The 24,725-nt window shown below is 39.8% G+C and overlaps 1 protein-coding gene across 1 annotated transcript in view; it reads left to right on the plus strand.

Annotated features, from left to right (window-relative positions):
* The window catches only part of LOC103537723 (histone acetyltransferase KAT6B), a 40,229-nt gene extending 18,401 nt beyond the window's left edge, over positions 1 to 21,828 (plus strand). The window contains exons 11-15 of the mRNA XM_030453416.1: positions 12,669 to 12,900; positions 13,559 to 13,718; positions 14,332 to 14,598; positions 15,820 to 16,144; positions 17,949 to 21,828. Coding sequence (XP_030309276.1) covers positions 12,669 to 12,900; positions 13,559 to 13,718; positions 14,332 to 14,598; positions 15,820 to 16,144; positions 17,949 to 20,437 — 3,473 coding nt within the window. The 3' untranslated portion in view covers positions 20,438 to 21,828. The remainder of the gene's footprint in view (positions 1 to 12,668; positions 12,901 to 13,558; positions 13,719 to 14,331; positions 14,599 to 15,819; positions 16,145 to 17,948) is intronic.
* The last annotated feature ends 2,897 nt before the right edge of the window (positions 21,829 to 24,725 follow it).

Genomic DNA, 24,725 nt, shown 5'->3' on the forward strand with positions numbered 1-24,725 from the left:
TTTCAAGTTCTGTGTTTTGGAGTTCTGCCCAGCATGACTACACTGGAGCTCATAAAGATGCATAGTAAGTCTCATCACTCTATGGCTTTATAAACAGTCTTCACTGTACCCCAGTGACATCCTAGGTAAGGATGGTTCTGGACCACTTAATCCACCATGGAAATGTATCCATCACTGGAGCAGAACCCAACAGCTGTTCCATTGTGTGCCTTCTGCAGCCTCTTAGGAAAGGCAGTGAGAAGCATAGCCTGTTTCTCCAGTGCAGAGTCAACTTCAAACTGACTTAGGGAGAAATTGGCCTTATTTTAGGTTTAGGAGCTCTTCTTGCAAAAGGACATGGGGAACTCTTACTGGGCACAACTGGTAAGTAGACTTTTAGGTGCTTTTTTTTTTAATTTTAATTCTGTGGTGTCTTTCAAATAAAGCCCTCTGAACAAACATTATTGTGGTTGAGTTTGTGATGCTGACATCTGGAAAACTAAAGGCACAGCAGCTATGAAACCAGTGGGTTCCCTGGAAAGGCTTCTGTGGTGCTCTGGATCTGGGCTCTGCCTGTTACTATGACATATGCTCCTTAATCTGAAAAAAATAAGGTGTTCTGTCCCTTTTACCCTTCTTGGAAAGTCTGGAAGCACAACAGGTTGTTTGAATCATTTAGGATTTCTGTGTTGCTGTTGCTAACAGACTGCCCATTCTGTGAGCACTTGAGCCAGTCCTTCAGGACCTTTCCTGTGTTTTCCCTTCGCTTGCTGGACAGAGGTTCCTGTAAGCACCTGGCAATCAGTCTGCCAGCAGAATGGAGAACCAGGAGATGACTGAGAGAGGAGCTGTGTAGTGACAGTGAGTTGCAAACTTAATGGAAGGTAGTGAGAGACCTGCTTGTGGCTGGTTTTCCTCTGATTTAGAAAGGAAAACTTCAAGACTTTGTGTTCCAGATGGCATTCATAACCTTCTGCAGGGTGGCAGCTGAATGCCATGAAATAGGATAGCCATAGCCTCATCTGGTAGTGAGTCCAAAATCTGTCTTCACACAGATAAACCTCAATTATTTACTTTTTTCCTTGGAATGCTGTGTTTCTACCTCCTATGCTGTAATTGACTGTCTGCCATCTCCTTTGTCTGTCACCCTTTGTGTTCTCTTGTGTTCTTCTGAGAATAAGTTGGCCTGAGAAGATGGGATGTAGCAGAACTCCTGTTATTATTCCAAACTTGAATAGAGCAAGTTTGTAATTGTTTTAATACCTTTTCTGCCAGTAACATTATCTAGGCTGTCATATTCACAGAATTATTGGAAGATAAATTTTATGCACTGAATGTAAAGTCTTCTTTTATCATGCAGGTGACACACCTGACCTGCTCCACTCTGAATTCGTGAAGCAGTCACTGGTACTTTTTGTACCAGCAGCCAGAACAAATTTCAGACCAAAATAATAAAAATGTAACTGTAATTATCAGAAAAGGATAGTTAGAAACCACAGAAGGGAAGGTCTCAAGAACTGTGTGCAGGCTGTTGACTGCTGACATTGCTTTGTGTGTGTCTCAGCATTTGAGTTAGAAAGGCTGGAAAGAATGCAGCCTGAAGCCACTACACAACTTCTGCTGTGTCAGCAGTCTGGTGAAAATGTAGTTGGTGGTATGGAATTTGCTTCTTTTTTTGGTAAATAAAAGCATTTGTTGGTTCAGATGGAGATGCATTCTTTTATCTGGAGCTAATTGAGTCTGTGTGGTCATCCTGTGACTTGCAATGTGAAATAAATTATTTTGTTAAAGGAAAAAATATTTGTTTTCTCACCATTGGTTTATTCTTTTAACTTCTTGCTAACTGCATTTACATTTAAAATAGAAATTGGTATATTGTTGCTTCTTACTTTGTAGACAACAACTTCAAGTTTTATGTAAGGTCTGTCTATCTTCAGGAATCTATAATCTCATATGTGGAAAAACATATAGGAAAAGTACTTACGTGAGAAGATAGTGTGCTGTGAAATGCTGGAGTTCTCTGGCCTGATTGTCTTAAGCAAAGATTTCCCATGGGGATTTCTGTGTCATTTGTCACTTAAATAGAAATGTGGTTTTTAGAGGCACAATATATACATTTTTTATCTGTTTATCTGTTGTTTTTAGAGCCTATTAAATTGCTGGGTTTCTTTATGTCCTTTTTTTTTGTAGGGAAATTATGGGTTTTGACTCTGGTAGAAGCTTGTTGGGCTGTTAGAAACTGAACCTAAGTTTAGTTTTAAGAAGGTACCAGACTGTGAAACTGTTGATTAGTAAAACTGCATACTTAATCCTGCTTCATTTTACTGTAATATAAAATACCCTTAACCTCTTTCATTTTCTAGGAGCTCATCATACTGAAGGCAGAAATGGGTTACATGAAATCTTCATTGTATTTACACTCAGTATGCTTTTTAAAGTATTATTCATGACAGTCTGATTTTTCACATGGAGAATGAAATGTTTACTTGGGGTGTATCTAAATGCAAAAAAAAAAAAAAAATCAGCTCCTGAAAATAACTAAGAGTCTTGATTTGTTTGTTATATTTTGTACCTTCCTGCCTCTTATCAAAGCCCCCCAGTCCTTTTTGTCAGAGCCCTCCTCAATCTGTTCTCTGCCCAACCTGTAATTGTGCTTGGGATTGCCCAGGTGCAGGACCTTGCATTTGTTTTTTCTCTACTTTGGTGTTTTGAGCTCTCAGAGCCTGGGATCTTCGGATGCTTTCTGTGTCTATTGGTTAGACTGACGTGCTAAAAAAGTTCAGTATTTCTTTATTTTGTGTTATCTAACACGGGGTTCAATATTACTAGATTGTAATACTGCAATATTTCATTTTTTTTTTTCCTGTGAGTTTAAAGCAATCTTTTGAATCACACTTGTTCACAAAGCTCATTTCATCACAGTCCCATAGTTCTGCTTACTGAGATTTCCATGCTGGAGACCCAGCAGCACTTGGAGGAAGAGAAGTGCAGGTAACATCACTGGGTTAAAGCTTCCCAGCTGTGCTGGCTGCCACACTGATGGGTCATTTGCATCACAGGAGCACCTGGGTTTGCTGAGCAGCCAAGTCCTTGATAGCCTTTTGTTGTTTATCTTGAGGGTGCTTCTGGTCCAATTGATTATGGAGCAGTTTCTTCCTCCCCTTCAGAATTCCTTCTTTTCATTTGCTTTATCTCTTCATTGTGAAATGATGATTCTTGCCTGAGAGAGGAAATGTTTCAATGATGCTGGGATTCTGTTTGAGCTACTTAAGATGTTTTAGTTTTGGAATGTGTGTGTTTGTTGTGGGTTTTTTTTTTCTTTCACTTGTCTGTGTGCTTGGGAAAGTTGGTGTTGACTTTTGGCCTTTTGTATCTTCTATTGCGTGCAACTTTGAACTTTTTTTTTTTTTAAACTTTTTTTTTTCCATTAGCTTGAACTAACCCTTGATTCCCTTCTGGATGTGTAGCTCAGGGATTGTTTTAGTTTGGTTTTGGTTTTTGTTTGTTTTCGGGGGGGTGTGATGGTTTGTAATGAGACCATGATAGGGAAAGACAGTTCAAGCCCAGCAGTTGAAGAAACAAACAAAATTTGTATCACTTCAGTTTCCAAGGGGTAAAAAAATTTGCTCAACAAGTAAAGGGAAAATAAACTCTTCATGTAAAGTCGTGTTTTTCATCCTAAATACTTATAATGAGTAAGCAGACCAGTCAATAAAGGAGGTCAGTACTGTTACTGATGTTTATAAACTGGTAACTGAGAGAGAAAGATCTACTTTCTTGTTCAGTCACTGAGTTAGTGGCAACACTCATCAGCCTACATTGCTTCTTGGAAGGAAATTGCTCAGCAAATGCCTGTAAAAGAAGATCTGGGGGGTGGAATGTTCATTTGCTATTTACAGCTTTGAAGAACTGCACTGAAGATCTGGAACTACATCCTGTTTGTTTGATCTCTGTTCCACCCCTGTCTTCTCCACTGCAGATTCCTACAATCACTTGTCCAGATTCAAGTGCTTAAGGGGCTTTTGTGCACAAAACTAAATCAATGACCTATTCCAGGCTCAAAGTGGGTGGGAAGCAAGGGTAGGTAGCCTCAAAAGCGTGTTTTAAACCCACATCATGTAATGATCCTGGATGTGCTTTCATTGGGAAGTTAAGGGGTGATGATGGAGCAGTGAATAGGCACAGAAAGGATTAATATCTCTGTAAAGTGCATTCTTGAATTCTTTCCAGTTTGCACTTGTGTCAGAAGATCTGCAGCTCTCTATGCAAATGTGCAAGGTCTTCATTGCTTAGGGCTCAGTCATGCAGAAATGGGGAAGAGTTGTGGATTGAGTCCAGGGAATCACTTTAGGCATAAAAGCTGTCCCACAAGCATCAACATGTAACAGAGACCTGTTTTGACAGTGGGTATATTTCTTATTTCTAGCAGGTTTTAGACAGTTTGGAAACAAGCTGAAAAAAATAGATTGCATGCCACCTAGGATTGTTTTGAGGCACAGTTTAAGGAAGACTGAAGAGTATGAGATTTTGATACTTGGGTAGAGATGGTCTAGTCTGTAAAATCTGTTTTTCTCTGAAAGGGAAGAGGTTTGGTTTCTGCTAAACTTAAAGAAAAAAAAAGCCCAATGAATATAATTTGACAAGAAAATAAAACTCCCATCATTTAGGGCCACAGATGGATGATAAAAGCATTTGAGAAAATGTCAGCCTTGTTTTGAAGATCAGTAACTTTAAAAAATATATAATAAATGTGTTGGAATTGAGTGGTGGAATAGAGTAAAAATGCTGCCAGAGGTTTTTACAGTGGCTCTGAGAAATTACTGCATCAGTAAAGGAAGAGCCTTTTAAAAAGTGACAAATTTTCTTTACTGAAGTGCCTTTTTTTTTTTTTTTTGGAAGGGAGTTGGAATGAGCAAAATGAGCACAGGCATTAGAGTATGGAAATGGTGGTGTTTCTTTTAAGATTCCTTGAACACAGACACAAGGACAGGCTAATAACAGAAGCAAATAACAGGGCAAAAGAGAAGCAGAAGTAATGGAAAGATGTGTAGTTTGCCTCTTCATTATGATGAATTTATGCCATTTATTTGCTGTGTAGCCTTGGCTTGGGTTGTTCTGGGCAGCTGTGTAGACTTCCCTGGGAGTGATAGGGTGAGGGGATGGAGATAACTGGTTAAAAACTCTGTATTCAGCTGGAAACAAACCAGTGCTGCTGCTGCTGCCTGCTCTTCAGAGCTAGACCCAAGCTGCAGTGGGCTGTAAGCACTTGGATCTACTTCTCTGGTATGTGTTTATATAGAGTTGGTACTGTAAATACCTTAATCTGCTCATGGAAAATACTGTGTTGGACATAAGGTGGTGTATTTTTGGAAAAACTACTTCAGGAAAATCGGAAGGAATGTTTTTTAATGTGTAATGACTTCAATCAAATATGGGTATGATGTAGAGAATAACATTGTGAAAAAGAGGGTGGCTGTGGAGTGAAGAACTCTCTCTGTAAACACCCTTGCAATGTTCTTTTCCAAGAAGAAAAGATGTTTTGCAGTTTGCTGTAACAAATACTGAAATACAGTAGGAATACAGTCTAGAAATAAACATTCTTTTTTTAAAAAAATCTTGTTTACAATTAGTTTTCCATCCCCTGTAAACAGAACTGAGGTGAGGGTGAAGTGGGACCATTTGTTTTGGGTTTTGTGGGGTTTTTGTATGTTTGTTTTGTTTTGTTTAAAGATAAAATTTATTTTAACCAGGAGCAATTCAGCATTCCCTATCCAGCATTACAGTCCTGGAAGAGCAGTTGTGTTACTGCTGTGGATAGCAACAGGGGGTGAAAATGAGAGGCTGAGGGTGGAGAGCAACAGGATTTTTTTAGATTGGAAAAATGTATTCTCAGGCTACACTTATGAAGTCAAACATCACAGATACAAGGAGTTGTATAGAAATAGAATTTATTTACCTGTGGTAGCCTATATTGAATCATTCTGGGTTTGTTTGTTGATTGGTTTTGTTGGTTTGTGTTGGTGGTGGTTTTTTTTTTGTACTGACTGACTTTCTTTTGTACCCCAATACTGAACATTGTCTTGATCCTTTGGTCATTTTTGTTGATGTGTTTGCAGATGATTGTGCCCAAATGAAAGGCTGAATTACCTGCTTTTTTTTTTTTTTTAAAGAAAGTGTCTGAGGGAGCTGTGAATCTGTGAGGAAGCTTGAATGCTGCTGCTTATTTTATGTTCTTTTCTTGATGATTGATTATGTTGCTGACCTGAAGGCATGAGTTTGGCCTCTCCTAAGTAACTAATAAGGGACATTCTGTCAAGCTGAGATTTAGATGAGGGAGGAATAAAGATGGATTTTGAATCAAGCTTTGTTGACTTAAGATTATTCCAAGTAAATCAGCCTCTTGGGATTCCTTGGCATGGCTTTTATATAGCTTCAAGACACTGTGCATTTATCAGAACTGCAAAAGAAATCAGGCATGTCACTTCAGATACAGAAGCTAAGGCTGTTTAGCTGAAGAGCATCTTTATTTCAGATAGCATTGAAAACAGCTAAAAGGCAAGGCCAACCATGGTAACAATGAAAACAAATGTTTGTTGGACAAAGCTGCCTTTATAGAGCATTAGTGAACAGGAGAAGCCATCTGCTGAAGGCTGGTGGCTGAAAACAGATTTTAATTAAGTGGAGCATCTTTAACAATTGGGAATTTCTGCTCTTGACTGGGGAGTGCAGTTCTGTTGCAGTGAGCCAGTGAACAAAATGGGTATTTGAAGGCCTTGTTGTGAGACACAGTGAGACATCTCTTCTCAATGAGAGAACCTTTTAGTTTTCTTAGCAGATGTCTTTCTTTTCCAGTGTCATCACTTGAATTAAATAGTTCTGCCCTTTTGTAAAGAAATACAGCAGTAAACAGGCAAAAAAAAAGAGAAGTAACTGTAGGTATTTAGCAGATTGCCATGTCTTGGGCTTAAATTTTGTAGTGTGCTGCAGTAGATGGATTTTTATGCTCAATCCTTGTTACACTTTTTTATCACTCAGTTGCTGTATCTGCTGATTGGCTTTTGTTCATGTTCTGTGGTACGACTGAGCTAACTTTGTAGGCATGAATAAAACAATGGCAAGAAATGCTTTTGGGCTCTAGAACTTGGTTATCTACTCTGAAACTCTTAAAACCATCCCAGTTTTTGGTCCAGGGCATATGCCACTTCCTAAGTGTGGTAATTTTTTTTGAGCCATGCATCTGGGAGAATTATCTTAAGTGCCAGGTTAACACCCTAGCTGAGAGCTGGAAGCTTCATGGAATGGATGCTGTTTGTCTGTGCTGCTTGGCCTCAGTGCCATGTAAAGGTTTTGGGCATATTCAATGTATTTGTTATATTAGGCACAGCCACCGAGGTCCTTATTCCTTTCTTGTCAATCAAGTCTTGTAGGAGTACACAGACCCTGTATGAAAGCAAACAGGTTGTATTTTCTACTGAGAACATGTGTTTTTTTAACAATATTCATGTGCTGTCAACCCTGAACACCAGAAGGTAGTGGCAGCTCTTAAAGGGAAGTCATTCAGCTGTTAGTTATGTAAACAATTTACTGTTCAGTGTCACTTATTAAAGAATTTTTAAACGTAAATTTAAATAGTTCAAGACATTGCTTATAAAATCAAGAGCAATCCAGCCTTCTCAGTGACCTTCTAAAACTACTTAACCTACTGACAAATTTATTCATCTGGTTTGTAGTCAGGACTGATGTCCTCTGTGTGTGCAAGTCTTGTGTTCAAGGGTGCTTCAGTTCCTTTTCTCTTGCTAATGTTTTCACTCCACTTACAAGCAGTCCATTCCTGTCCATGGAACCTCCACTCAAGGGGTTTACTGGCAACTGGCACAGGTAAAATAAGTGTTACCCAATTAATTCACTCAAAGGGTGCCTTTTGTTGGTCTGACTGTAATGGAGTCATCTTTACCTTTCCTGCCTTCATGAAGGGCATTTGTTTAGCCTTAACCTCTTCTGTGAAGCTTTCTATAAAGGAACTAAAGGTTTTGGGCCCCCTGTGTTGAGTTTACTTGAGGATGTGGAGAGGAATGAGAGCTGGCATTATTTCTTGTAACAATAATGAAAGAATCTTTGGCTTACTCTGTTCATCAGGAAGAAAGCTTTTCTTTACCCAGACAAAGAAAAAAAGGGAATGTAGCAGGTTGTTCACTGATCTAAGCATCTCAAGTTACAGCTACTCTTTCTTCTTTTTCTTTCCTTTTTTTTTTCTTTTTTCTTTTTTTAGTGTTTGTGTGGATCTTGGCATTGGGGTCCTTTGAAGCTGCCTCAAAAGTGCTTTCAAAGGGGGTGCTAACACCTATTTAAGGTCCTCTATCTTTGACCTCCCTCCTATTGACATAGATAAGAACAGTTCGGAGGCAGAATAGTTATGGAAAAAACCTAACTTGAATTACAGTTTTAGGAATCTTAGGTCTTAATAAGCTTACACTTTCGCCCTACCTATTTCTGCCTCTGACTTATGGCCATACCTCTGAACTTGGAATGTTTTGCTGATGTAACTGCATTGAGCTGGCCTGTCTTGACTACTCAGCTGTTTTGATTTTTCTGTCTACCCTCTTGTGAACTTGTGTCTTCAAAACTTGTTCATATAATTTCAAATCAAAGTGCACGATGTTGTACAAGACAAAAGGAAATCTCTTAGGATAACCTGAATTTCTGCTTTAGGGGAAAACTTCACTTCAGGTTCTGATGACTTATAAAAACAGTTACTAGGAGTTGCTGGTCTTTCAGATCTGTGGTTTGATAGAGAACATTGCATGAAAACTTAAAAGAGTTTTTCTTTTCTGTGGTAAGGGACTGACTTGACTTGGTTGTGTTTCACACCAAACAACGTTCAATGGAAAAGCACTCGATTCCATCAGTTGTGAGGCTGGTAATTAATTTGTGAGGCTTGTCCTTCAAAGAGCCTGAACATGCAAGAACACACTCAGAACATGCAAGGGCAAATAGTTTGCTGGTTGCTGCTTTTATTCTTCAGAATGTTTTCTTCTGACACAAGTATTAAACAATATAAATAAGAGTTGAACAGTACTGATTACCTAAGGGCAGTCTTTTGAGTGCAAGCTATTGCTCACAACTTTCAGAAAGGTTCAATTTTATGAGAAGGGGCCTCTTGAGAAGTAGATCTTGAGCTGTTCCCAGCTTCTGGCACTTACAGACAGCCTAACCAAAAAGGGAAGAGGATGAACCTCCCAAGCAAGTGGAAGACACCTGCTGGTGGAAGACCCTTGTTCTCAAGAACTACTTGAAATGCTCTGCTGGAAGGACAGCATAGCAGGGTACAAGCAATCCAGCAGATTTCTGCAGGGTGTTTGTGAGCTTCTGACTTGAGCAAAAATGAAGTTTACAAAAGGTACTGGTTATATGTGCAGGAGTGGAATTAAGCCAAAGCTTGGTTGGAGTTAAAACTGAAGGATGTGGAGAGCAACAGGAGAGCTCTTGCAAGTATCTGGACAGCTAAAGGAAGAGTAGGGAGAACATGGACCTGCTGCTGAATGGAGGAGGTGTTGTGTGACAACCTGAGGGTGTGGTGGGGGTCTCAGAAGGTTTCTTTGCCTTGGCTTTCACTGACAAGTTCTCAGGTGTGGCAGAATTTAAGGAGCAGAGGGAGATGCCATCCATGGTAGAGGAAGATAAAGTTACAGATGAGTAAAATGGACACATAGAGATTCGTAGGATCAGGTGAGATTCACCCAAGGGAAAAGACTGATGTGATTGAGAGACCTCTCCCTTTGGGAGACCTCATCTTTGGGAAGTCGTGGCAATTGAGGAACATCCTGAGTAACTGCAAACTGGGAAATGTTAGTGTGCATCTTCAGAAAAGACAAAGGAGTGGGGCAACTACAGCAATGAGTGAAAGAAATGGAATTGTATCATCATGATATTACAGAGATGATGGAGCATTTGGCTTGGTATTAGTCACATAACAAATGCTCAGGTGCTTCAGGATCCATATAAATACTGTCTATAGGTATTTCTACATATGCTGTGTCCTGAAACTTCTGCTGCTACCATTAGATTAGCTCATGGTAGGAGAACTTACTGCGGAAGTCAACTTCCTAAAGTTTCTAGGTAAACTGCTGGCAGCAAGCTGTCATTTAAGGGCTGTGCTGCACAGGTGCAAGTTGAACTGGACCTGATGATGTGGTACTCAACACTGGCAGCTGTCTTAAAGCTTATTTATAGGATCAGTGGTGTATTACTATTGTTGGTATAGCTGAAAAGCTTCAAAGGCACAAAATGGAATTTAGTTGTGCATCGGCAGCAATTCTGTGTAGGTGTTCAAATTAATTTGTTTGCAGTGGCCTTAGTGCCCAGCTGGAGAGCAAGCATCTTCCTTAGAACTGCAACAGGGCTTCTGTCTTTGTTGTCTGCCTTGTCCTTGATTCCCAGGCAGCTGAGCCATTTGGAATTCAGGTCCTGAATACCAATGCACATGGATGACAAGTCTCATAGGCAGAGTGAACCTGGTGACAGTTTTACCTTCTTGTGACACGCTGTGTGTTGTAGCAGCTCAGTAGCTGTTTTGTGGCTTTGTGAGAGCTGACAGCCTGACAGTTGTTCTAAGCTGTGGCATTCCTGTTTGTGAGCTGGAACCTGTTTTAAAAATGGGTTTTCTGTGCAGTCAAGGCTTGAGCAAAATTGTAGCCATTTAAGGTAGCTTTTGTGTTTTGCTGTGTGGTGAATTGCAGTGGCAAAATAGGCTTAATTTTGAAGCCAAATTTAATGGATTTGACTTCAGTTCTTCATATTTATTCCATGCCCTTGTTCTCAGTCCTCACTTATTCCAGGAATACCACCTGATGTGCTGGGTTAAAAAATGCTAGGAAGATTATTCAGGTGTGGTAATAGTGTTGTGAGGATTTTAATACATAAAAAAAATCAATGCTTTTGCAGTGATACTGCTTTTAAGTTCTGATAACTAATTCTGTGTGTGACTGAGCCACACTTGCCCCTGCTCTCCTGCATCCACACAAACAAGTGCAACCCAAACACAGATGGGCTGGAGGGAAGGAAGGACAGGACTGAGGGGTTTGTAGTTTCCACCTAAGTTTGTTTGTGACTCTGCTGTAGTTATTTCAGGAGAGTTACCTATTAGGAGTGCTGTAGATTGAAATGACAAGATATTGCTCAAGTTCATGTCTTTAAATGTATGTTTTAGTGCCTGTTGTTGTTGTGTTGAAGGCATACAGTACATGTATCTTCTACTAACTTTGCCTTTCTCATGATGGTTTTTTGTCATGCAAAACTCTCATAACTCCTAAGGTTTTATCTTCTTAAAGATTTGAACTATGAGAAGAGGTTTCAAAGACTGTACATCACATGTAGCCTGTTGCTTCACTATGAAAGCTGGAGATAAGGCAAGAATTAGAAGTCATTAGTGGTATTTTTGCTTTTAATTTTGTGATACTGTTACTGGTGTGCCCAGAAGATAAGACAGAAAATCCTCTGTTCTTCTAGATACCATTTGTGTTGTGGACCTCTTGTATTGTCCCAAAATAGTGAGATTTATTTCAGGTAGAGAAAACATATATGTATGTGTGCATTTCTTAGTTTATATAATGTATATGGTAGAGCATGCAGCAAAAATAAGGAAGCAGCAATTGCTTCACTCAAACCTGGATGTAAATCATGCTTTTTATAGCTAACTTGGTGAGGAGAAACTTTGTTAAGAAATCAGGAGGTTTTGTTTAGCAAAGGTGTACATGGCTATACTAGATAGGTTTCAAAGCAATCTTAGAGAAACAAAAGGAGAGGGATTCCAACTGAGTTTTGTTGTGTTCTGTATTTCATTTAAAGAGGTATTTGAGAACATTGGGAAGAAAAAGAGCCATAGAGGTTGGTGGATCCCAAACTACTTTGAATAATGCAATGCCATAAGGATGCTGTCCATGCTTATGGTGGAAAACGTTTTTTGTGAGCCTGGTGTTTAAACATTTTACCAATGTTTTGGTGGTGTTTCTAAAAGCACAGTGCAGAGTATGTATCATGGAGGGATGAATGACTGTGAAAGGATACATTTTGTTAATTGTGTTATTTCTTTTCTTTGTATTGGTCACAGTCTTGAGACTGCAAACTGGAATTATGTGACTGTTCTGTAGTGTAAATTGAGAGATGATTTTTGGACTATTTCTCCTCAGTAATTCAACCTGAGTTAGATGTCACCTGAAATACAGCAACTAACTCTTTAATCAAAAACTCACATCACCTGGGGCTTTTTGAAGAAAACTGACTTAACTGATACTACCCATGATGCTTCCTCTTGAGATTCTCCTGAAAAGTCTTGGCTTCAGGGATATAACTGAGGTTTAGAAGGTTCTCTGAATAGATATTTGTAGCTTTAAATGAGATAATGTATGATGAGACTTGTTCTGAAATGTGTTGGCTTTTTCTTTCCTCCTTGTCTTTTGATCTGAAGGATGGTTTGATTCCAGTAAGAGCTGAGTCCCTCGAAAGGATTTAATCTTTTCTGTGTCACTATAATGATGAAAACCAGTTTCTTTTGTTGGTAGGATTTATTTAATTGCATGAGTTATGGTTAAAGCTCAGTACGACTGATTATATTCTGTTAATACCAACTGTCTTAAGGGTAGTTAAAATTCTTTTACCATCTCAACATGGCATTCTGTTTTATTTCCTTCTAGGCTATTTACTTTCTAGAAGAGAGGGTCAAGCAGGATCCCCTGAGAAGCCCTTGTCTGATCTGGGTCGTCTCTCGTACTTGGCTTACTGGAAAAGTGTCATTTTAGAATACCTGAACTGCCACCATGAGAAACAAATCAGCATCAAAGGGATGAGTCGAGCTACTGGAATGTGTCCACATGACATTGCCACAACCCTGCAGCAGCATAGCATGATAGATAAACGAGAAGATAGGTAAAAAACCCAACATATTTGCATTGTTTGGTGTCGTATAGTTCTCTGTAACAGGAGACTTTGGGATATGTGCTGGTATATTAGCATACTGTGCTGTTGTGTTAGGCTTTACCTGTTTTTGTTATGCTACTTTGTTTCATAGTCATTTAAAGTTGTTTTCTACTACATCAGCATAGGATTAAGGTATGTTTTTATGCTTCATTGGAAAACCTGTGTTTCTGACCTGCTTTCTGGTCCAGTCAGCTGCCACCTTCAGTGGTAATATTAATGACTTTCTTACTCTTTCCTTGGTGATCCACAGTGTTTTCTATTTATGCTTGTAAGTCATATTAAAATTGTCCTGACAGTGACTGTAGTGCCAACATGAAACCTCCTGCATGGATTTAGAGTAGTCAACTACAAAACCCTTTACTTTCCTCTTGTTTCCCTAGTGATGGTTTGTATTGAGCTTTCACTTCATGAACTGTTTCCTCACTTTTCTCTTGGTAAACAGTCAGCAGTGTGTGTTATCTGTATCTGTCAGCTGATACTTTGTTTGGTCTATCCATTTATTTACCCAAGTCCTTTCACAGGTTATTGTGCTGAAGAGTTTAAACTGTAGGAAGGTTTTTTTTAGGTGCTCACTTAATAAAATAAATTGCTCTTTCTTGGATTGTAGATTTGTAATTATTAGAAGGGAAAAGCTGATTTCAAGTCATATGGAGAAACTGAAAGCGAATCCACGTATCAATGAAGTAGATCCTGAAAGCTTGAGGTGGACTCCTTTGTTAGTTTCTAATGCTGCAGTTTCTGAAGAAGAGAGAGAAGCTGAAAAGGAGGTAATAGCTGAAACTTTTTAATTTCCTTTCCTCTGGATTTCATCACTGTGAATATTCAACATGAGGCTGTCTTAAATAGAGCTGTTTTAACTTTGACCAGCACTGATGAGAGAGGATAGTGATGATTCTGCAATGCATAATTTTTGGAAGCAGTGCAGGAAGGCATGGCAACTTTGGGGGCATGAATATGAAAACTTAAAACATGAATCACTTGTCATGAAGCTGTATTTATCACTCTGGAGGTAGTTGAAGAGCATGTAATCAGATCAAATTTGGTGCAGAGCTCAGGGGCTGTGGTGTCAATCGATTCTTTGTGTTATGAACTTGCTCAAAGTGATCCATGTCAGTGGGCATGTAATGTAGTGCTAAAGGACTTAAATCAATTCGCTGCATCATTAATAGTGCTAAATATCCCATGAAATGCAATCTTCTTTGGTTTGTTATCCTAACTGTTGTGAAGGAGCTACTTAGATGATTCAGCTGAAACGTTGTTGCTAGGTTTGCCATCGGTGCTAATCAGGGCTGACTTATTGTAACTCTTTAGGTGAAAGTAAAGGCTGTGGCTAAGTAAATGCTGTTTCAGTGACCCGTTATTTTAACCTCAACCCTTCAGGCTGAGCGTCTGATGGAACAAGCTAGCTGCTGGGAAAAGGAAGAGCAAGAAATATTCTCCACGAGAACTAATAGTAGGCAATCACCTGCAAAAGTACAATCTAAAAATAAATATTTGCGGTCTCCAGAAAGTGTGGCAGTGATGGGGGAACGAGGGCAATCCACAGAGCAGTCCAAGGAGAGCAGTGAGGAGGATGGTGGAGATGAAAACCAGCAGAGTTCACCTCCCCGGCTGACAAAGCCACAGTCACTGACCATGAAAAGAAAGGTGTGTCACTTCAGTGGTTTTAAAGTCATTCCTCTCTAATCTCAATCAGATCATTACCATTGAAATAATAACCTGTTTCTTTATAACATTTATTAGACTCTTTCAGTTCTTTATGTGTTGTTTGGATACTAAACAACTCCTCTCTTTTTTCCTCTGTGTTCAGTTTGGTTTTATCTCTTGAATTTTTCACAGGACTGAAAAATACCAATGACACCCAAAAGCAGAATTTCCTGTTAATTTTCAAACTAGTGATTGCCCTCTGCTGTTTGGCATTGGTATTGGTTCAATATTTTGCTGGTGGTTCTTTTTTTTTTTTTTTCATTTTAAGATGGAGTCCAGCTTGTGAGGTTGGTCTTCTTACTGTTTTTAATATAGAAACCCCTTCAAGGGGAATGCTGCTTTTCAAAAGCAGATGCTGTTAAAACAAAAGTCATGTTTTTTGTTGGTTTCTTTTTTAACTCGTATTCTTCTAATTTCCAAGAGATTTAAAAGTTTAGATTCTGTTTACTGCAGTGTTTACATAATGCTTTATTTTGTTGGAAAAAATCAACTATTGGAATGGTTTAAATTAGTAAGCTACGCACTGTAAAAATTTCCATCACTCAGCATATGTATTCAGGTAGCAGTGATGAGAGTGAGGGAATTGGGCTGTCCCTTTGCTTATACTTTAAATGAGCAAATCTGAAAGTAACTATAAATCTGTGAGAATGCACAATAATTAGAACCCTTGACCAGTTCCTTTGTAGCAGCCAGCTGTAGGATTCTTTTACTGTATTGCTGAGACCCCTGTGAAGCTTGAGGTGTGCACTTCCTTTGCTGTTACCTATTTTTCAATGTACATAATTATTTCTACAATAGCAGAAACCAGAACTAGAGAAGAATAAATTGTGATACTTGTGAAGTTTGTTGGGGGATTTTAAATCTGCACTGGAAAAATGTGTAAGTTACGATTTTATGTAATATTGTTATGAAAATATTGTCAGAAGAAGGTAAAAAGTCACTTCACCTGCAGAAGGTTTGTGTGCACATACAGATAGATACCTCTTTTAACTGTTTAGACATTTTGTTTTTGGATTCTTGTTGCACAGTAAGGATTTTTTAAATGCAGAAATAGATTCTTGTAAACTGAATTGACAAGAATTTCTTGATGTGTCCAGAGTCAGCTAACAAACCCATCAGCAATGCAGGAAGAGTTATGCTTGTGATTTTTTTTCTTTTCAGAGACCTTTCATACTGAAAAAGAAGAGGGGCCGTAAGCGCAGACGGATCAACAGCAGTGTCACAACAGAGACCATCTCAGAAACAACAGAGGTGTTGAATGAGCCCTTTGATAACTCAGATGAAGAGCGTCCCATGCCACAGCTGGAACCTACTTGTGAGATGGATGGGGAGGACGATGACTTGAAGCCTGTGATTAGAAAACCTTTTGAGTACCAGCCTGGGCAGCAGAAACAGGAGAAGGAGGAGGAGGAAGAGGAGGAGGAAGAAGAGCAGGAGAAGGAGGAGAAGGATATTCATTGTTACAGGAGTGATGACAATTGTACAAGTAAGCTGAAAATGTTCTTTAATCTGCACAAATTTGTCAGGTGGCCTTCAAAGGAATTGTTTATTTTCATCATAAATCAGGTCATGAGATGTGTTTAGCCATTTTGGTCTGAAAATCTTTTTGTCTTAATAATGCTTTCTGCTTAGAGGTGCTACTGGAGCCATTAATCTCACATAGTTTATTCGAATTCAGTGGTGGCTTCAGATTTTTTTTTTCTATTGTGTTTATTGTTTTGTTTTTCCTGACCCATTATTATTATAATCTGGTTTTTGTGTTCCAAAGACAAATATTTTCCAGTCTGAGGCACTGTGGTCTTGTCACGTTGCCAAAACCAACTCTCATGTCCCAGCAACAGGGCACTTCATACTCAGCAGAGCAGGAGTATCACTGGAATACTCTGATACAGGGTTTGTATCCTTGGGAAAGGACACAAGTAAAAATTAAGATTTGATTTACAGAAGTATCTTTCTATTTAGTGTTGTTGGTAAGTCAATGAAATGTTGGTTGTTTCTGGGGCACGGTGTGTCCTCAGGACTCTGATCCCTATTTTTTCCCCCACACAAGAGGAACAGTTTTAGCTGTGTTCTTTCAGAGCTGCTTATCTGGTTTGGTTTCAAGACTATTTCCTGACAGAAAAGGTAACGGATGGACAGATAGACAGTGAAACTACTAATGAGCTGTTCTGAGTGATGCTCTTCCCTTGACATCCTGGCTCCCAAATGAGGCTTAGAAGTTTGAATTCCAGAAGGAATGACCAGATTCTCAGGTCTCTGTAATTTCTCTAGTAAGCCAGTGGGTACATTTTTGGTGTTTTCATAATTGCATGGGAAGTTCGATTTTGGCCATCCTCAACTGAGGCATCAACTGAGGATCTGACTTCCTTTTTTTAACAGTTTTTGTGTGATTAGAGCAACCATGCTTAGGGATGTTGGTGCTGTTACAAGCCAGTGCTACAGGTACATTAGAATACTACAGCTTTTTCCTGCTTCTCAGCAGAAACAAATTAAACTAATAGCATCAAATTCAGAGTGTTCCAGCTACATCCCAGTGGTCAGGTTTGTATTGCTTTAACTAGACTGATACTGTGTAGCTGTCCATGGACCGTGTCATCACATTAATTGACTGTGAGACTGCTAGAGCACCACAGTGAGAGGCACAACTTGGCAAAGGGATGTTGCTGGAGCTGTTGCACTCCCAAGTGCAGCATGGTGTATCCTGAGGAGTCTCCCTTTTTCTTTTGTATTTGTGTTATCTGGGGACAGGAGAGGAGTGAATGTGTCTGGGTAGCTTTTCACAGTCAGGGGATTAATTTTGTGTTTTGACACACTGTCTTTAATTTCATTGTAGTTTGGCATTTGTCATGTATTGTGAGCTGTGTCATGAGATGCTGCCCCTGAGAAGATGTGAATGAACCACTTTTTTTTCATTGTTGGTACTAAAGCATCATTATAAGCTTTAGACTCCCATCTTGTAACTGTTATTTGGTCTACATATTCAGGTATTTATGTTCTATGTATCTATAAAGGGTTAAAGTCTACATACCTTGTGATTTAAATCTCTAGGATTTTTTCTAGTATTTAAGCTGTGTTTCTGGTGGTCACTGTAAAAGGCCACCAAACAAGGACTTCACTTACTTGTGCGTTGGAGCTGTAGGTATTTTGTCACTCTGTGGTTTGAGTTCTGTTCATCACTCTTGTTTTGTGGTACATTTTGAATTTATAAATGACTTTTGGCTTTATGTTTGAAAATACTGCTTAGTTTGTGCAAGCTAAGACTCTTCTTTTGTCTCTCTTGCTTCCCAAAGATAACACAGAGGATGTGTCTGTATTGGAAGAAAGCACTAAAGACAATCTTGAACCCCTGAAGAGCAAGCAGGGTTGGCCCAAAGGAGTGAAGCGTGGTGCATCTAAATGGAGGCAAAGCAAAGAAAGAAAACCTGGCTTTAAGCTTAATCTCTACACTCCACCTGAGACTCCTATGGAGCCTGACTATCAGGTGCTGGTGGAGGAGCAAAAGGAAGTAGCTGAAGACAAACCCTGCTCAGTTCCTGCTCTTATGGAGGAAGGGATCAAAGAGCCTGTGGAAGCATTGCCACCACCAGATGATGAGGTGAAAGAGGCAGAACCTGAGCCTCTGCATCCACCCAGTGAACCCTTTGAAAAGCAAGAAAATGATACAATGAAGGCTGGGGAAGAGGAGAGGAATGTGGAAGAAGAAGGTGGAGTCGATTCAAAAGATGAAGAAAAAGACAAAGGAGAAGAGGTGTTTCTGCAAAAAGAGGAGTCTGTGCATTTGGATGATCAGGAGGAGGAGGAGGAGGAGGATGAAGAACCTTCTCACAATGAGGATCATGATGCAGATGATGAAGATGATAGCCACATGGGTTCAACAGAAGTGGAGAAAGAGGAACTGCCTGGTGAGGCTTTCAAAGAAATGCTGGAAACACAGCAATCTTTTTTAGAAGTAAATGTTCCAACTGGTAATTCAAATCAAGAGGACTTAATGGATTGTGGTGTTAACCTTGCAGCTGATGAGTGTGAAAGGGACCAGAAAGAACTTGCTACGGATTCAGACCCGGTGCCTGAATCTGATGATGATCATGCAGATAACACCCAGGACCAAAAAGCTGGTGAAGAATTACATTCCGATTTCAAGGGAGAGAGTTCTGAGACCATGGAGATCGACTCAGAGACGGTTCAAGCAGTGCAGTCTCTAACTCAAGAAGCAAGTGAGCATGAAGATACCTTTCAGGACTGTGCGGAGACTCAAGAGGCCTGCAGAAGTTTGCAAAACTATGCCCACAATGACCAAAGTCCCCAGATGACCACGCTGGATGACTGCCAGCAGTCTGACCACAGCAGCCCGGTTTCATCTGTGCACTCTCATCCCAGCCAGTCAGTCCGTTCTGTTAACAGCCCCAACGTGGCCCCTCTGGAGAACAGCTATGCTCAGATCAGCCCGGATCAAAGTGCCATTTCCGTGCCGTCCCTCCAGAACATGGAGACCAGCCCCATGATGGACGTCCCCTCTGTTTCTGATCATTCCCAGCAAGTGGTGGACAGCGGGTTCAGTGACTTGGGGAGCATTGAGAGCACGACAGAGAACTACGAAAACCCCAGCAGCTACGACTCGACCATGGGGAGCAGCATCTGTGGGAACAGCTCCTCACAGAACAGTTGCTCGTACAGCAGCCTCACGTCCAGCAACCTGACACAGAGTAGCTGTGCAGTGACACAGCAGATGTCCAGCATGAACGGAAGCTGCAGTATGATGCAACAAACAAACATCAGCTCCCCCCCTACTTGTAATGTAAAATCTCCCCAAGGTTGTGTCGTGGAAAGGCCTCCGAGCAGCAACCAACAGCTGTCCCAGTGCAGCATGGCCACGAATTTCACCCCCCCTATGCAGCTAACAGAGATCCCAGAGGCTGGCAATGCCAACCTGGGGTTGTATGAGAGGATGGGGCAGAGTGAATTTGGAGCGGGGCATTACTCACAGCCATCTGCCACCTTCAGCCTTGCCAAACTGCAGCAGTTAACTAACACGCTGATGGATCATTCTTTGCCTTACAGCCACTCAGCTGCTGTAACTTCCTATGCAAACAGTGCCTCTTTGTCCACCCCCTTAAGTAACACAGGGCTGGTTCAGCTTTCTCAGTCTCCACATGCTGTTCCTGGAGGACCCCAAGCACAGGCTACCATGACCCCTCCCCCCAACCTCACTCCTCCTCCCATGAACTTGCCACCTCCCCTTTTGCAGCGGAACATGACTTCCTCCAACATTGGAATCTCCCACACCCAAAGACTGCAGACTCAGATGGCCAGCAAAGGTCACGTTTCTGTAAGAACCAAATCCACTCCCCTGCCACCCGCTGCTGCAGCCCACCAGCCCCAGATTTATGGGCGTGCTTCACAGACTGTGGCCATGCAAGGGCCCGGCAGGACCTTAACCATGCAGCGTGGCATGAACATGAGTGTCAACCTGATGCCAGCCCCAGCTTACAACGTCAATTCGGTCAACATGAACATGAACACCCTCAATGCCATGAATGGTTACAGTATGTCCCAGCCCATGATGAACAGTGGCTATCACAGCAATCATGGGTATATGAATCAAACCCCCCAGTACCCTATGCAGATGCAGATGGGGATGATGGGAACTCAGCCATATGCACAGCAACCAATGCAGACAGCACCCCACAGTAACATGATGTACACCCCTCCGGGGCATCATGGCTACATGAACACAGGCATGTCAAAGCAGTCTCTTAATGGATCCTACATGAGGAGGTAGGCCCTCTGGAGGGACAGACTTCCAAACTGGCATATCGGATTGATCTGCACAAATACCTTTTTTTGGAGAGTACGATTTCAAAACCAGCAATTGGTGTGAATGCAAAAAACATTTGTTGGCACCATTTAAAAGCTGTATGCAGCAGAAAGCCTTATACAAGTTTTTCTTTTTTTCTTTATTTCTTGTTTTGGTTTCTGTTGATTTTTGGTTTGGTTTTTTTTTTTTAATTGTCTTTTTTTTTCTTTTCTTTTTTTAACTTTGTGGAATTTTAACTTTTCTTCGGGGGGGGGGGATTAGGTGGTTTTCCATTTCTTTGTTTATGTCATTGAGCTTGAAGTTCTCTGGAAAGGAAGAACTCTTTCTATGAACTGCAATTACACAGCAGCTGATGGTTCAGAGCCATTTTATGTGCCTGCTCCCATTAAAAATGTGGATAAATAGACTCCAAAACTATCAAGACAGTACTGGATCGTGAGCTTTTCTCTCTCTCTCTCTCTCCTTTCCCCACATGTAAATGCCTTTTAGCAGTTCTTTTATTGTATTATTATTTTGTTTCTGAAGGTGACACTTCCGCATGCCGCTAATGTCTTTGTTAGTGACAGTGCATTTTGTAGTACTGTACAAGTGTTGTGCTTAACAGTAAGCCATTTCTTAAGTTTTTTGCCTTGATTAGGTTACCCTGGTTTGAGGGGTAAAAAAAAAACAAAAAACCAGAACTATATTTTTGTTAATTATGAAACTTGTAAAAAATAATAAAAAAAAAAAAAGCTGCAAAAGCTATTCACATTTTGGTTAGTTCAGAGGGTTTTATTGCTGTATGTTTAGTGTAAAGTTGAGACTCTCTTCCATTTTTGTGACCAGTTTCTTTGGGCTGGGGTAGGAAAAAAGGCAGCTTTCTGTTTTATAAATGCTGTTATGTTTTTTTTTTTTGTTGATTGAAACATCTCAGTGTTTATTTGTCAAGTTTTGAAACATTTTCATATATGTCCAAATACTTGGCAGGATTTAAAAGAAAAAAAAAAAAGTAGTGGATTTGGTGTAAAGTTGCTATTTTATGGAAATGCCTCTAACTTTACATTTTCATTCCATCTGTAGATTTTTCTATCTTTATAAAATATTGGAGTTATTTTTTAAGGGAAAAAAAATAGAGCAGTAGCGTGTGAATAGCTCAAACTAAGCTTACAGATCGCATGTAAAAAGGCAAAAGTTATTTGTGTCTGTTTATATTGCTTACTTTTTTGTAGCCTTTGTACCTGTACAGAGTGACTGTAAGGGCCGAACAGAAGAGGCTTGATACATGTAAAAATAGGACCCAGTGACACTCTTGTATTTATCTGTTATCTTTTTAGTCAGTCACTTAAAAAAAAAAAAAAGAGAAAAACCACAAAAAATCACCCAAGAAACAAAAATAAAAACTGAAAAGAAAAAACAAAAAACAAAAAAAACAAAACCCCAACACCCCCCCCCCCAAGCTGTACATTTTAACATAAAATAAATTATGATGAGCCATTTTTAGCCTCTTGTGTCTTGTCATAGTTTGATGTTGCATGGGAATTACCTCCTGAAACAGTGTTTGTTACAGTGTTCTCACATGCTTGATCTAAAGCCCATTGATGCTGATGGGGTTTGGATTGGGCTGTTAGAGCCTAAGTGTAGGTTACTCATCATAATTGCATACACCTTGTGAAAATAAAGAGTATCTAAGATTATTTTTTTTAATAATCTTAATAAAATATTGAATAAATATGTATTTAATACATTACGAGGTTGTCAATATTTAATGTATGAAACTTCTTTCCTATAGAAGGTGGTGTTATATATATGTGTTTCTGGTAGCCACAGACATGGTGCTTGCATTGTGACTTAATGATAGAATTGTCACCTCTGTCACTGCTGCTGGGTCACAAGATGATGCAAACCTTGTGCTGAACCTCTGACTTCTGCATTCATGCACCCAAACACATCCACACGTGTGTGGCCACTTCTAATCTAGCAATAAGCCCTTAAAAATCATGAAGTTTGCCTGACTGTATGTGGAGCTTGTGAGTGGACTGTTTCATCTGTGTGTGTGTGCATCTGCACAGGAAAAATCCTTGTGAGAATTCAGGTTTCTTGCTAGTTTTTTCCCCCTTTACTAAGGAAGGATAAATAGGGTTAGTTAAGCCTTGGTTAAGGCCTTCAAGTAGTATGTGTAGAAACACTGGAATACAGGGTTCTAGTGCTTTACTCTGAGTGAAATTGGTGGTTTTCATCTCTCCATGCAAGAACAACAGCTCCTGGTTTCTGAGTAACTTGAGATCTTGTACTTTGGAAATTGTTGCTACGTTCTGTTGCTATGTCAGTGTTGCCATGTGTCAGTTCTGCTGTATCTGCTATGTAGGACAAAATGAGTGGGAACTACTTCAGGGTTCTGGTATTTTGTTTTCTCTTAGTAGGTGGGAAACTGCTGCTTTAAACTGTTGTCAGTCTCCATCAAAGGCAGCTAGGCTTCAGAAAACTGAAGTTTTTCCTATGTATTTGCACAAGTCTTGGACTGCACAAGAAATACTCATCCCCAGGCCCCAGAAACACCTTGTTGGAATACAGTCCTGCATGTAAATCAGCTACAAATCCTCTTCCACTTAGAGCAGTCATCAAGCTGTCATGTAGGATACAAGAAAGAAAACAACCTGTAACTTGACTGAGGGAAATCCTGGTAGATATTTGTTGTGTTTTGGTAGATCAGTTGGTACAGATTTTCCTGTCTGTAAGAAACACACTGCTGCCATGTGTCTGAAAGGCAGATTTGTCAGTTTCCTTTGGGCTTTTTTTCTAATCCAGGTAAAATAATGCTTAATTTGCTGCAAGTTCCAGAGTTTGCTTATCTCTGTCATGAATATTGTTTACATCATGATGTGTAATGTGTTTTTTAGCAGTAGTCTGGTTGTGTTTATCCTATTCTACTGTGCCTCTGAAGTTGAAGATAAGATCTTAAACAGATGAATACAAATGAAAAGCCAGAAGTTTGTTTTTGTTTTTTTTTTTAAACTACCTGAGACTTGTACTGCACAAAAGTTGCAAAATCTTTGCCAGCTGGTAAAGACCAAGAAAACTCTCCTGTGCTTTCAAGTGGTTACTCCCAGACAGTAAATAGTTCTTACCTGTTACACTGAATTAGGCAAAATTCCAGCAGGGAGCACGATGACTTTTTGCAGGTACAACAAAGGTTAACATGGTTTAATTACAATTCTCCTCCACAGTATATTGTACAGCTATCAACTACTGCTGGGGTGGCAAAGCTCTTAGTGTGTTACTGATAATTTATATCAAATAGAGTAAATGGAGTAACAGTAGATCCTGTCTCCCTGTTTGTGCATTTGGAGTAATTCTGTCAATATATACCATTATTACCACAATAATATATTAAAGGGGACTAAAAATGAGATAGAAGGAAACATTTGGTAGTGGTAAACATAAACATTGGTGTCTGGAAGCCCAGCAGCAGCTTTCTCCCTGTTAGTTCACTGAGAGCTATTTTTTTTAAAGGATCCACCTGTGTCTCTTGCTTTTTTAAATGAAAAAATGAAATCTCATTAAAACTGGTTATCTATAATTATTTAGAGGTTATTAGGGCAGCATGAGTTCAGTGTTGAATTTTCTCTTAGCAATGTAAAGGACATTCTATGTTTTCTTGTTTATTTTGTCCAAGTGCAGGCAAGTAAGTCACAACACAATTTTCTCAAGTTTTGGGGTTTTTTTGTGGACTAGTAACTGGGCTTGGATACTGTATATATAGGACCTTTTGCAATTCAGGAAGTTGAAAGATTCATGAAAAAACAACTTAAAACTGAAGCTTCTAAAATGTTGTGTATGTACTTTCTTGAATTATTATTGTACCTGCTGCTGCATCTGATCTTTTCTAGGGTCTTGCTTTGTTTTTAGTTGTCATGGTCTGCTGCAAAGTCCACTGTGAAGAATGGGTAGTTGATAACTCCTCTGGAGGCTCTCTCAATGCTGTGCTGCCCCAGATTATTGCTGGGAAAGAAGAAATGGAGATGCTAAGAAACAGCACAAAAAATCAAATTCCTGCAAAATCCTTCAGGACTCTGCAACCAACTGTAACAATTCATCTATGTTGCTACCATCTTGCTATTTTTCTGCAAAATTTCTTTAGGAATACCTAGAGGTTGTGTGCTTGGGTTAGGATCAGTGTATGGGGAGGGGAAGAGGGAAGGGGAGGAGGGAGGGATGGGATTCTCAGTCAGAAGAGTTTTCTTTAAGGTTGTACCTGCTTTTGTGCTGTAAAAGC

The sequence above is a fragment of the Calypte anna genome, chromosome 6 (assembly GCF_003957555.1).
Source record: "Calypte anna isolate BGI_N300 chromosome 6, bCalAnn1_v1.p, whole genome shotgun sequence".
NCBI classification, from domain to species: Eukaryota; Metazoa; Chordata; class Aves; order Apodiformes; family Trochilidae; genus Calypte; species Calypte anna.